This window comes from Falco naumanni, chromosome 1, assembly GCF_017639655.2.
Source record: "Falco naumanni isolate bFalNau1 chromosome 1, bFalNau1.pat, whole genome shotgun sequence".
Classification (NCBI taxonomy): Eukaryota; Metazoa; Chordata; class Aves; order Falconiformes; family Falconidae; genus Falco; species Falco naumanni.
Window position 1 is genome coordinate 96044304 of NC_054054.1, and position 14551 is coordinate 96058854.

General features: G+C 37.3%; 1 protein-coding gene across 2 annotated transcripts in view; it reads left to right on the forward strand.

Annotated features, from left to right (window-relative positions):
* ATP2A2 (ATPase sarcoplasmic/endoplasmic reticulum Ca2+ transporting 2) overlaps positions 1–14551 on the forward strand; it is a 48699-nt gene that overhangs the window by 15242 nt on the left and 18906 nt on the right. For both annotated transcript variants that reach the window (XR_005830100.1, XM_040610226.1), the window contains exons 6-8: positions 9583–9663; positions 11525–11610; positions 12534–12998. Coding sequence is in view for 1 of the 2 variants with exons in the window: in XM_040610226.1 (XP_040466160.1) it covers positions 9583–9663; positions 11525–11610; positions 12534–12998 (632 nt within the window). In the remaining variant the exon portion in view is untranslated. The remainder of the gene's footprint in view (positions 1–9582; positions 9664–11524; positions 11611–12533; positions 12999–14551) is intronic.

The following is a 14551-nucleotide window of genomic DNA, read 5'->3' on the forward strand; positions in this document are numbered from 1 at the left end:
CTTGTAGCTAGACAATGATGAAATTTTAATTGTAATCAAACCCAGAAAAGCTACTGAGCAAGTAAAGAGCAATACACTATGTACCAGTGTTAGTGTCAAGACCTGGAGGTGAGAGAGACTGTGTGCATGCCTGTGCCTCAAGTGTAGGAGTTCTGCGATGGCCTTTGACATGGTGTTTGCAAAAAGATGACCATGTAGGGAAGTGACAGAGCACTTCATACTGGGAGACATATCTGGGTATGGAATTCTAGGCAAAGTGCCAATGACATTTGTGTGTCCAGGCAAATCTCTTTCAACTGAGTGGCATAAATAACCAGGTGATGGGTTTCTCCCCTATGCTGATATCTAATTTGGAACAACTTTCTACAGGTCTTCCATTACAAAATAGTTGTATTTAATGCTCTAACAGCTTTGTTAATTTGAAGTAGCTATGTCGGTCTGACAGTGATAACTCTTTGGTAGATTAGTATTGTAGTTCTGGGTAAGTGGGGGAATAATTTGCCTCTTCACACTGTGAGAGTTCCCTGAGAGTAGCATTGAACCATTTTCAAAATAAATTGGTATTTTCAATATTTTGAACCCATTAAAGATAACCTGGTAGGCTTAGCCTAACCCAAAGACAGTGCAATATTGGTTTATACTATTACTTTTTATTGTGGCTCCTTAAGCTGTTTGCAGAGTTTGACTGCGTTCATTATGTTTGCATTCAGGTTGCCTCATAGCCTTCTAGAACAAAGCTCCTGGAAGACTTTTTTTTTTAATTGATTGCCAACAGCAGAAACAGATGGTGGTTTATTTGACTTGAAGTAATAGGGGGGAAACTGCAGGTCCGCATTGTCGCCTTGCAGTGAATATGGAGTAACACGAATTAGATTATCGCTCAAGTGGTAGATAACCTGCTGTCTTGTGTGTCTCTTGGGGATCCGTGTGCATGAAATACTGCAGAACGCTTGAGCAGTTACTGGTCCTTAGGCCTAATAGCTAACAAATTCGACATAAATGCCGTGCTCAAATGTTGCAGGTGTACTAGCAGACACTGTAGTCTGTATTTGTTCAGACTGTGCAGACGTGAATTTCTGAACTGTCTATGTTAGGAAGTTGTTGTTCTGTGTCCACTTAAGCAGAGATGTTGGAAAATAAACTGTATAACCAACTGGAACATGTAGGGGGATGTATGCCTTAAACTTGCTTGCAGACCTCTGGTGGGCATAGTTCTCGGAACTGTAGTGTGTAAGGGTTACTAAGCTACACTGTTTGTGTCTTAAAATTGATGAACTGAAAAAAATCCAGATGCTGTCCTCGGATGGCTTTTCAGTTTGACTTGTCTTGAAATGAATTATTGTGCTGCTATGAAAGCTTAAGTTTGTTGGAGGATGCACTCTAAATTTGTAACTAGTGGCTATCTTAATAGATTAAAGATGTTCTTCCTTTCAGTTGAGTTTTTGTTTGCCTTGGTTAAAGTAACATGTTAAAGTAACAACTTAAAACAGCATGGCATTAGTTCTTACAAGTTCTGTATGAAGTCTAGTTGATATCAGTGTGTCAGACTGGCTGTGAATATTTTTAAAGAAGCATATCTGGGAACAGAAATTAGCTTTGTTCACTTCTGTTGTATTATCCTGTCTAGAATGTTCTATTTTAGATACAGCGTATCTGAGTTTCTGTAATGTAATAAATGAATGTTCATTAGTTGTAATCTGTAAGTGACCAAACTGGAGTCACAATAAGTTCCTCTTTCCCTGAAGTCCTGAATGATGGTTCTTGTCTTCCGTTATTATACCTGTAAGTACTCAACAGCTTAACAATACACACAGAGTTCTCAGAATCTGTTGATTATTAAATTAGTGTGTATTTCAGAAGACTTAGTTTTAAGTTTTTACTTGGCATAATAAAGTATGCAGAACTACATTTTGAGGCTTTTAATTCTAACTGTAGAGCACTTTAAGACTCTTCCTAAAGCTTAGATACCATTATAATCAAGGAAAGATAAATTCTGAGGTGAAGAAGATTGGGAAGGAAGATTCTTAATGTGAATTATGTCAAACTCCAGTGTGGTTATGAAGAACCATGGGTTCTCCCTGGTAGTATAAGCAACAAACATTTGCATTGCAGATCTTACTCCAAAACGTCTGGGTCCTTGTGTCTGTGTTTCAATTCTGGTTATTAGAAAAGTTTCTCAGACTCGGTGCTAGAGATGCAGGTTTACTTTTCGAAAAGTATTGAGGTTGGAAACAAATAATGAAAAGGATTGAGTAAGACTTAAGGCTGGAATGGTGACCTGCTGGGGGCTATCCTAAAAGCATGCTGCTGAGAGCATCTCTTGTGGAAAAAACTTGACTGCAAGCTGTGTTGTGGCTGTTGGTTGGTTTTTTTTTTCTCCCTTACCTAGTGCAAATTGTCAGGTTTGGCTTTTAAAGGTCAAGCATATATTTTGCTTTTTCCATAAAGTACTGCTTTTGAACCAGAAAAAATATGGAGGTAAGATCAGCAGTTAATAAATACACATACAAGTACTGCATAAGTCTGTTAGCTTCAGTGAGCATTTTAGCTGTTAAACTCTTCAAACACACCCAAGGCAGTTTTGAGATAACCAGATGCAGTCCAAACTCTGTTCAGTACTCCACTGAAGTCTGGAATTACGTGAGGTTCAAGTCAGGGCACAGCCTGAACTTGTGTTGCTTTCAATACACATTGGAAAACTTACAAAACACATCTCCAGTTTTTTTCCCCAATTCTTGTAGCATTTTCCTCCAGAGTTGCCAAGCTGTTAAGTAAAAATAGTGAAACTAATTCTTAATTGTTTGAATTCAGAACATATCAGACGTTCTATACTCTGATTAGAACCGGTACTGCAATGGGGTTTTATTATAAGCACAAATAGTACTGAACAAAATGCTTGAACATCAAGATAATATTGTGTTAATACCATTTCGCCCTGGCAAAGCAAGCATTTTTAAGGCTAAAGAAAACTTACCCTTGGAGCTGTGCTGCACTTCCAGAATTCTTACTTTTTTTTTCTTGTGTTAACCCACATGCAGCCTAACTTGGAAAAAGGACTTCAGCTCTGGTGTGAAGATGTAATTGTTCTCTACCTGAACAGCAATGAAGTTTAACTTACCAGTTGGATGGAGGCGATCACAAGAGTTTTCAATCTAGGAGATGCTGATAGAAATAGATCCACTGATTACAAGCTAAAGCTAGACAAATTGAGAATAGAAATAAGTGCAGATTTACAGGCTGGGTACTCATCCATTGGCACATCTTACTTAATGTTCTGGTGCCCTCTTCAGAGAGAATGACACTTAAAAGTATGTTTTCACAGAACAAAAAGAAAGTAGGAATAATTCAAGTCTTGATACACTGTGTTAAACAGTACATAACTTTTCTCAATATAACCCTCTGTTCTGACCCTAAAATATTTTGCTCCCAGAAAGCTAAACTTTTTGTGTTCGTTTGGTTTTTGTTGATGAATGCGGTATGTATGTGTTTTGTTTGAAGTTTAACTTCTACCTCTAACAGTTCTTGGGTTAGAATAATCACACTGCACAATAAGCTCTTTGAATATTTTCTGTGTGTCCAGGCTGAAGAGCAGCATATGATAGAGAAGGCTATTTCAGAATGTTGTCTTGATACGTAGCATGCATCATAAATGCAAAGAATGAATGTGTTCAAATGTGTTCTGTCATCTTGGCAGTAAAAGGAAATGCTGTTTTATTACTGTGGTTAAAACTGAGTGGGCCAGTGCTGTTAAAATTTTTCTTGTTGGAAAATAAATCTGTCATACTGGTTTGGAGTGGAAGCTCAAGACTTGAAGTATGTCTCATAGTCTTTTGGTTTTGGCAATTTGACACTCTTGGCCTAGTATGAAAGCATAGATGGACTCAATCTTCCTGTTTTGTAGAGCTTCTGATTTTTGGTAGCATTTTATTATACCCTGTTCAGGAAGTGTTAAATACTTAATTTTTCTTCCGTTGCGCTCATGCTGAGGAAGTTTAATATTAAAACCAATTGTGTTGCAGCAGCTGTACTTCTAAATAGAAGCAGTTTGTTCTGTTTAGGTGTAAGTTTTAACTGTTCCTGTCCCCCCCAGCAGAAACAATACTTGGCTCTGGTTGATTAAAGTATGTAGCATCTCATATGTGCTATTTTAAGACTACTTATTTCAATTCTTAAACCTTGAAGTGATACCCATACCTCATGTAGGTAGGTTCAGTTGCCTCAGTTTATTGGTAAATATTCACACAATGGTGTGTCCCCTCATTCAGAGGATAAGAAATTATTTTTGGGCGAGAGGACTTCAAAATAACTGACTCTTCAAGAGGCTAAGGATCTCATTAGGGACAGTGGTTTAAATAACTGTACCCATAATTATATGTAATGTTGAGACAGTTAAAGAAAATAGTTGCTAACGCAGTGTTTTTTGGCAGAAGAATTAATACTTATTCCTCTTCCCTTTTGATGCTAAAACCCTATGCGTAATGTATTTTGAATCAGAGATGTTTTAATAGCTGTGTGGTAGGTTGTATCTGCTGAATTTGATAGTATTTCTACTGTAGCCTGATGAAATTAGAGCATCCTAATAAAGCAGGAGACAGACCATACTGTCTTAAAAAATCAAAATAGATGGAATGTGTCAAAATGAACCTTAATCTGTTAAGACACTTAGAAGGGGGCAAAACAACACAATGTAACATTTGTGGAGCTTTTTTGTCTATTTGGCCTTTTATGGAAATTGGGAGGAACATCTTGTCTTTCAGGAACTGTTGTTTGTGTTCCCAAATTGTTCAACTGGAGGTTGAAATAGTATCCCAGTTCTTCAGAATTTGCCTTAAAAGAAGTTACAAAATCAGACAACAGTGGCAGAATAGTTCAGAGCTGTACTGATGATCTTTATTACAAAAGTCCAGTTCCGACCCCAGCCTGCTGATAGCAGATAGAGGTTGACATTAACTTTGGTTAATGATAAGCATAAATAAGAAAGTATCAAGTGCATGTTGTATATGAACAGCCATTCTGACTTCTACGGGAAAAATTACTCATTTACTTTGATCACTTAGATGGGCTTCTTGCAAACAGATCACCCGTTATTGCAACACATTACATTTGTTACTGTAACACAGTTTACAATAACAATTTTTGTTACACATTAACATAAAAAAGAAGCAAAACTTTTCACTTGTTTATAATGTACTGGTCTGTAAACCTCTTCTTAGCAAGTCTTCAGTTGTGGGAGGGATCAGAGGCTGTTAACAGAGCTCATACCAGTGTTCAAAGTACATATTTAAAGCAGTAGTTTTGTTTGGAGGACTTTTATATATCACAGTAGTTCTCAAGGGTAACATTAATACTGCTTCCTGAGCCTACCGTCACCAACAATTTTAATTAGAAGATCTAGAATATCACTTGAGACTTTGAAAGATAAGTGTAGGTCTGTTGTAGTATAAAGTTCTTTGTTGATACCCAGATGTAGCTAAAAATATAACAGCGACTGAGATCCATGCAGCTTTAATAGTTTATTTTCCATCTAGCTTTGTTGTTCATAGCTTATGTGCCCCATCATGTTCGCTCATCTTCCTGGGCGCCTTAAACCACTGGCTGATGTAGCCTGCAACACGCTAGTAGTGCCTTTGGGCTGTAGAGTTCTCCCAGTGTGTGTCTCAAACCATATTCGGACAGAATTCTGAAGTTAAATGTTTAGTATTACTGCTGCCTTGGAAAGTGGTAAAGTAAAATATCGGTGCTCAAATGAGATACCTGGGTAACGAGTTGATAATTGCAGTCTTGAGACTCGGTCACCACAAGGCTATTAAATCAGGACTTGCATTGCTTGATATATTCCATATTTGAAGTAGGTTTGGAGACTTGAATCATGTTCTCTTACAAGGCATCTTTGCAAATCAAATAGGGCAGTCTGTATGCTGGATTGTCCTTGAAGGATTTTTGTTAATGAGGAAGCCCTTTCCTGGGGAACTGCAGTCATTTCTGCAAATGCACGTTTTATGTGCTCTGATAGGGTTGTACTGTACTTAAAATCAAACATATGTACGTGACTGTACATATAGAGTAGAAATTGACCTATAACATTGCCACAGCATTGGGAGGAGTAAGATAAGGTGGGGAGCTTTGAACTAGGGAAGAAAGGCTAGAGTGTTAGGTGTAGTGAGTGGGAATCTTGGCAAGATAACACTGCTAGTTAGATAGGTAGCTGAAGAACACAGTATTTTCAGATATTAAATTGTCCATGTTTTCAGTGAAGGAATATGGCTTATTTAAAACAATTGCCATAAACTTTAAATTCATATCGCAACCAAGTACCACTCCAGTTTATATCAAGGCATGGAAATTGTCAATTGTTTGCTTTGGTACAGGCTCGTGCTCAGTTAAGTAAAACAGATTTATTTAATTTCTCCCCACCCCCCTTACAGGGACCAGACTCTTCTTAAACAGATTCGTAGAGTCATAGAATGGTTTGAGTTGGAAGAGACCTTAAAGACCATCTAGTTCTGTCCCCCCTGTCATGGGCAGGGACACCTTCCACTAGACCAGATTCCGTTATTGCGTGCTGAAGCTCAGTATTAAAATTCCAAAATAGTATTCTGTACGTGAGTAAAAAGGTTCTGTGAATAAAGCTGTAATGATCTGAACCAAACCCTAATTTTGCTCTTATTATAATAAAATCAGCAGTAAATTTTATATTTATAAGGGTTGTTTTAATCAGTAATTAAGTATTTGGCTACACCATACTTCAAGAACATGTACCTGAGCAGCTTTGAAAGCAGCTTACTTGATTTCTTCAGTTCTTCAGAGTTCTTGTAGAAATCAAGTGACTGTTTAATCTTAAACACTTTGGTTAAAATCATGGATGAAATCACTTATGCAACTGACTCGCTATTTTAGATTTAAAACTGTGGGATTATATCCATGTACTGTAGCAGCAGCCCTGTACTGAGCAACGCAAATACATACTCGCCTTTCTAAATTCTTGTTTTTCAAGCCTTGTGTAATACTTATACTGGTTCGGTGGACTGAAATGCAATTGAATTTTAAAAGCCTCCCCCAAAACCCTCCCAATTTCTTTCCCGTGTTGAAGTATGTGGAAAAAACCCTTCTTGTAGATGAGATGAGCACTGAACTGCTCACTAAAAACTTCCTGTGGGTTCCGATCTAGCACAGAATGATTTCCTGTCTATATTCAGTTTCAGTTATGCTCATGAAAGTATATTCAAGACTATAAATGACTTAGTGTCATAGCTGTTATTTTGCAAAGAGCAGCTTAAAATAGTTCTGTAATTGATCCTGATACACAGCTTTCCTGCCTATTGGAAATGCCTCAGATATTTTACTACAACGTTCTCAAATGGAGATAGTGAGTGAACAAAGTGCCTTATCTTAAATTGTTGAGAAATCTATTATGATACTGCAGCTTTAGAAGTTTTAACACTTCAGTTCTGGTGATTCATGCAATTGATAATGATAGTAGTTCTCATGAAAATACCGATGCTCGAATGCCAGTAGTCTACTAGAACAGGGGTCTTTCCTAATACTTCAGATCTTGCATGATGTTTGAGTTTGGACAACTTAAGAGTTGTTCAGAAGTAGGTTGGAAAATTACTTGTAAACTTTGCCATATGTTACTTGAATATTTTAAGATTATTTTTTTAACAGCTTCTTTTTTAGGGAGTGATTAAGTCTCTAGCAGTGTTGTCAAATGTGGCAATGTATTTGAGTTGGCTATAGTTTTCCAGCTGCTTTAAGTACTTTGAAGATGTCTGTGCAGATTGACAGGCGTTACACCACGTTGCACTGAGGTATTAGCCTGTTGTTCAGTGATATCTGAAAACCAGCTGCTACTCTTTGTCTGCATATAAACCTCCTCCCGACATCAGGGGAGCATATGAATAGTTTTGCCATTTTTGGCCTAGGTCACTGTTTGTCTAATGCTATTTTCTCTTGCTGCTCAAGGGCATTGTGGCTTAAATCAGTTTTCGCAGGCTATAATAGAAAAAGGGAATTTGTGGCTATTTATTGGATCTCTTCATATACATACGCTTACAAAAATACATGTCTAAGTCTGCAAGCAATCTTTTGCTGGTTTTAATGGTTGGTATTTCCTTGACCTTACAGAAAGTCATGTGGTGCAAGTTTACTTAAGGTTTGAAGTAGCACTTAATTCTCCTCTTCAGCATTTTGTTCCATAGTTTTCCTGTGTGAGTGGTTGGATCTTCTGAGGCTGTAACACCACTGCAGAGTTATCCATGGTATTAGTTGTTAATGTGCATTGTTGCTGTTAGTTGCATAAGCAGTTCCTGCAGGAATTGCAGCTTGTTTTGATTTTACTGCAGGGACACAGACTCTGTCTACTGAGAACATCAGCTCTTTTTAGCTAGTTATTCTCCCTTCTTTTGTTTCTTTGCATTATTTTATAATGAAAAAGAAGCTGACAGTTGAATACTTGCAGTGCTGAATTACATTAGAAATGTTGGATTTTGTGCATTCGTTAGCAATATTGACATGCAGAATGTAGAAACACCCCCCCATGAGTCAGAAACGTGACTCATTAATATGCTTTAGCAAGTTAATTTGCATGCAGCCATTTATTTGCAGTCACAAAATGGTGGAGCTTTAGGTTTTTTTCTTAAAAGCTAGATAAGAGAAGTTAGGAAGGGAGAATAATTAATTCTAGGATGATAAGAGGTGCTTAAACCAGCCACAGAGCTCTGGCAACTGACTTTGTTACTCTGCCATCTTTAGGAGTGTGCTGTTAGCTTCTTGTGTTGTCTGCTGCCTTGGGGTCTCAGACACTTGCTAGTGGAGTTTTTTTGTTGATTTGTGGGTTTTAATTTTTTTTTTTCCCTCCAGTGCTGTCTTCTGCAAAGTAGAAATATATGTGAGAAGTTAAATGCAGCATAGAAAAACACAGAGCTCTGTGAAAATTTTAACTGGGTATGGATTGTGGGATATTTAATAGAGTAGCATTACTGAAAAAATATAGCTGGTGTTTCAGAGTTGGAAGTCAACTTCACATCATACATCTGTCAGTATTCAAAGTACAACATTAAAGTGGCAGATTTGCAGAAGCAGGTTATTCTCACAATTGGTGCCAAAGAAAAGGAAAATACAACTTCTTTTAGTATCTAAATAAATAAATGTGATAACATTCTGATCTTTGGAGAGCAGAGGACTGACTTCGGGCATAGAGAAAACAACCTGAAGACTTTCTGGGACCAGTTTTTCTGAAAACAAAACTCTATTTGTTTTAGCTATGGGTATATACTGAAATTGCGCTTTCTCGTGGTAATGCTTTGCTTTTAAGTGGTCACGATCCAGTGATTTACGACTTCTTTCTTTGAGGTTAGGTAAGGGTAGAGGTCTTTAAGGCAAATCTAAATTGCTGAAGTATATTGGATACTCAGAAAATTGGAGTATTGCAAACCACAAAAGCACGAATAAGCTGTTAGTAATCTTATGCATCTGAACAGTTACTGGAAAATTGTTTTCCTGGCTGATAGAGGTAATGGTATGCTTGGTTAGAAATCTCTCAAATAACAAAATTCTAACTTTGTCTTTTTCATTTCTTTGCAGTTGGAGACAAGGTTCCTGCTGATATAAGAATTACTTCTATCAAATCTACAACTCTAAGGGTAGACCAGTCAATTCTCACAGGTATAGTTTCTGTGAATTTTGGATAATTATGTGCATAATTGAAAGTGCCTTTTCACTGTTTGTTTGGAATTACCCATTAGAAGCAAGCCTGTAGCTATTCAACTGCTGTGTTGCATTCAAGTGCAGTAAATTTCTGATCTAGTAACTTAAATCTGAGAGTGGCTAAATGTTGCTTCATCATCGACTTTACACGTTCACTTCAGCGGGATGAGCATTCTTGCGGAGACTTGTAATGCTTTTTTGGTCTTTCTTCTTTCCTTTCACCCCAGCCCAGGCCAAGACACACACTGGTAACTTGTGGGAAACTAAAATGAAAAAAAAAAAAAAGAATTTCTATTCTAGTTCATTCAGTTTTCTAGGTTTGAATATCTTGTCACTGCTCAAGTATGAAAGTATGGAGATTGTAACTAAATGTCTTCTGTGACAGTTACCCATTTTTTCTCACGAGAGCGCAGAACTTCTGAAATACAGGCAGCCTTTAAAATGCTGTTTCCAGAGACTCAGTACACTGAAGCCTTATTTGCTGAAATTCTGTGAAGGCACATTCATGTGTTTTCTGGTACCGGTTCTCAAGTGTAGGAGCTATATTTAGAGCACTTTTCAGATTTGTTGAACACAAAACAAAGTAGCAGTACTTCTGAATATAGGAAAGAAGCTAGGAATCAGCCAAGCATGCTATAACATTTTTTTCTCAGCTGGAACACGAAGATCTGTCTGCCTGTTTTGGTAGCATAGATTAATGTTAACTAACCTTGGATTTTAAACTAGTAAAGTATTAATAAAGAAACCTGTTTTTGATCCTTAAATCTGTCTTGAAACAGGCCCCAAGGTTTCTCAGTACAGATCCTGAATTGTACAGAACTGTTTAAGCTTACTTATGTTTAGCATACGAAAGTGTAGGCGCTCTGTGTTTGTCAAGCTATCAGAACTGACATAAGTAGAAGAAATAATCTACCAGAAGCCTATATAAAGGGAGTAATTCCTTGCCTTTGTTTAAATAACAGCTTGTTTGGTTTTCTTTTTTTTAAAGAAAACCTTCTGTTTTCAGACTACTTTAAGTTGATGCTTAAGTCTCCTAACTAATAATGCAGGACTGAAGTCTTAAGATGCTACTTAAGACAGCTTTTATAAGTAGGAAACTTTGGCACTCTACAGCTTAGAAAAAGTAGTTTCACTCTGTGACTGAAGCCAAGAGCACTACCTCGTGAAATCTGATGTAGTAAATAACATCTGGTTTTTGTAGAAAAAGAAACCTTTCTTACCTGTGTGACATCTTATAGATACATCTGAGGTCTTTATGGAAGAGTTCTCTGAAGACTTCCAGCTGAAGAAGTTAACTAACAGATGGCTGCATGACACTTAATTTCTTATTTCTTTTTTTTTTTTAAGGTCTGCCAGTGTAACTGTGATGTATACCATCACAGATGTGTAACTGTGCTAACATCTTAATTATTTAAATAAGAATATACCTCTTGCAGTGCATAGAGAACTGAAATGCTTGGTACTGCATGCAAAGCTCACAAAATATCTTAATTCATGCGGTAGATCTTGCTGCGTTAAAAGGAGTGGAGTACCAGCTGCTTACTTTTCTTGTTCCTTGGTGTATGCTTCATTAATTCTAACTATATAAAATTTTCACTTAAATTCCTTCCTATTTTCATTAAAAACCAGCCGTTCTGTTGTTTGGGTTTTAAGTCAGCTGAAATATTTCCTGTTTCACTTCAGAAATTAAATAAAATCATTTGAGGAAAAGAACTTTATCTAAAAAAACTTTAGGACTAAGGATTACAACTTTTTGGTTCCCTACAGGACTTAAGATAATATATGTATATCTTCTTAAGACTTACTATCTTTATCGTAGGTGAATCTGTGTCTGTTATTAAGCACACTGACCCTGTGCCTGATCCTCGTGCTGTAAACCAAGACAAGAAGAACATGCTTTTTTCTGTGAGTTAGTTGTTTTTAAATTTTCAAAACTTTTATAAGATAATAATGAAGCTGATAAACAAAAATGTGCAGAACTTCAGTTGTTCAGGTAAAAACTGTATGACTTCTTTGCCGTATTCTCTATACGCATCTGTATGTGTGTGTCCATGTACATCGAACTAAATGAATTAAAAGTTAGAAGAAACTTGTAATAAAAGCTGTCCTTAGGAAAGATGCTTGTTGAAACCAGTTTATGTGAGGAAACTGATTTTTGTCCTTAGCCAGAAAGTCTTGAAGGCTGGAGCACTTTTAAAGTGCTTCTACACTGCTTTTCTAAAGTAATGGTCCTTAAGACTGATAAGAATGCCCACACAAATTGCAGTATTGTGAGGGAAAAGATGAGAACTGGCTTTCTATATAGGAATGAAACAGTTCAGATTTGTTTAAAGGAAGCATTGAATGACTTTCAGATAACAAAATAAAAATTCTTTTATTGTTGGTAGGCTCCTTGTAGAAAATTCAACTGTTCTTATATTAAGTAGGTTTATAAAGGGAGCCCCAGAGAGCACCTCTATTACATTAAAACTGGCAAAATACAATCCTCATAAAAAAGAAAGGAAAGCACACTTAAGATTCCCAGTTGAAATACATACTCCTTACTCATCAGCTGGGTTTGACTGTGTTGCTTGTAATGGATCAATACCGATTCATTTTGAGCCCATTTTGTAAGCAAAAATTCTGCACTGGCATATTCCCTTACAGGTACTGGGGCAATGTCATTCTCTTCCTCTTTACCTTTTCCTGTGTCATAGCTGAAACAGTCTGGACTCGCATAAGGTGTTTTTTGGTGGTTTTGTGTTTTTTAAATTAAACAAAACTCACCACCAAAACCTGTTTATAGATTGACCACAAGTTTTCTCTTTCCATTTCTTTATTTACATTAGGGTACTAATATTGCTGCTGGTAAAGCTATGGGAGTGGTTATTGCAACAGGAGTAAACACTGAAATTGGAAAAATTCGTGATGAGATGGTGGCTACCGAACAAGAGAGAACCCCACTCCAACAGAAACTGGATGAGTTTGGAGAGCAGCTGTCTAAAGTCATCTCCCTTATCTGCATCGCTGTTTGGATAATAAACATTGGTCACTTCAATGATCCAGTTCATGGTGGCTCCTGGATTCGAGGTGCTATCTATTACTTTAAAATTGCCGTTGCTCTTGCTGTTGCTGCTATTCCTGAGGGTCTGCCTGCTGTCATTACCACCTGCTTGGCTCTTGGAACACGGAGAATGGCCAAGAAGAACGCTATTGTTAGAAGTCTTCCTTCTGTGGAAACCTTGGGTTGCACGTCAGTTATTTGTTCTGACAAGACTGGTACTCTGACCACGAATCAGATGTCAGTCTGCAGGGTATGTTGAACTAGCTTCTTCCCTTTTTCTTCTCAGCCACTCTGAATAGCCAGCATTGCTTGAATTCTTTCGATTGTGAGTCTTTTGGTTCTCATATCGTCAAAATCTTGCTTTATTTTCCTAAGATAAGCTTCCACTTTTAATTCAGTTTTCCACTGTGTAGTGTTTAAGGCTTTTATCTCTTCCCTTATTTAGTCATGGCCAAAAATAGCTGTTCCAGCACTTGATGGGAGAGAAAGTTGTTTGCAAACAGTTTTCCATTGACTTGTCTATAAGCCTTTCTGTCTACTGGTAGTTATTTAGTATGATTTATCCTGTTTCAGAAAGGTAGCATAGTTACACTGTAGAATCAGGATGTATGTAAGTGTAAAATCCTTGCCTCTTTCATTTAGCAAGATGACCGGTGGAGAAACTTAGCAATGAGAAAAAAGATAGATGATTTACTACAGGAACTTGATTAATCCAAGGTATTTTCACTACTGAGTGGTTCCACCTTTATTTGGGTGTCTTCAGTAGCTCCTACTGGTCTGATGTAGATCACTAGTGTTTTCAATGTGCCATATTGTATGACTAATCTGGCAACTTGGAGGTGCAGTTGACCTTGTCACCAGCATTCCCAGGGTCATCTTAAGTGTATGGTGTATTCTTAGGTAAGTGTAAGTTATGTGCCCCTCCTCCCTGCTCCCCCCCCCCCCCCCCCCCCCCCCCCATGTTCTTTCTGGTGTTGATTAATTTTGAGGCTCTTAACAGCTAGTTGCTTAATGTAATATAAGTTCAGTTGTCAGTTCTCTGTGCTTTCCATATACTTGACGTTCTCTGTAGGAATTTTCTGGAGAAAATGTTAAGTCCTTAATAACTGTAGATGTTCAGGGGCATAACAACTGTATGACATCAAATGTTCAGTCATTTCATTGGGTTCGAATTCCAAATGTGTAAATGTTGAGCACTGCATACCAGTGACAAAAGTTTGTAAGCCTTAAGCACTTCATTCTCATGTGATTGATGGCTCTTTCTTTCTAATTGGTGGTTGACTTGTTCTACTTCCTTAAGTATTGTAGTATTTATACCTAAGAGACACAAAGTAGCTGCTCATCAGTATTCTAGAGGAGGTTACTTGCAGTATGGTTGCATAACTGCCCTAGTCTTTGCAGGGATTTTTTAATCGTGCAGATGCCAAAAGCAGAAGGCTTCCTGGTTAACTCATCATTTAAGTTGTGTTTATTTAAAAGCTCTAAATACCTTACTCCTTATATTTAGAGGGCTAAATGTTTTAGATCTTGTGCAGTACAACCGACTTGGTTCCTAGTTAACCTCTGATGGGTAATTGCAAGATCCTGCAAAATGTAGCAAAATTCTAATAATATCTGTAAACAATACGCTTATTCTTGGTTTCACTCTAAGTAGAGAGGTTGCTTAGCTTTTGGAGAAGGCAGGTTTACAACAGTAATTTTACTTGTAGTTTCAGTCTGTGTTAAGTAGTAACTCCTGAGTGTCCAAAGGAGCCCTATACTAAAATGTTTGTCAGAAAATAATTTCTGTGCTTTAGGAGGAGA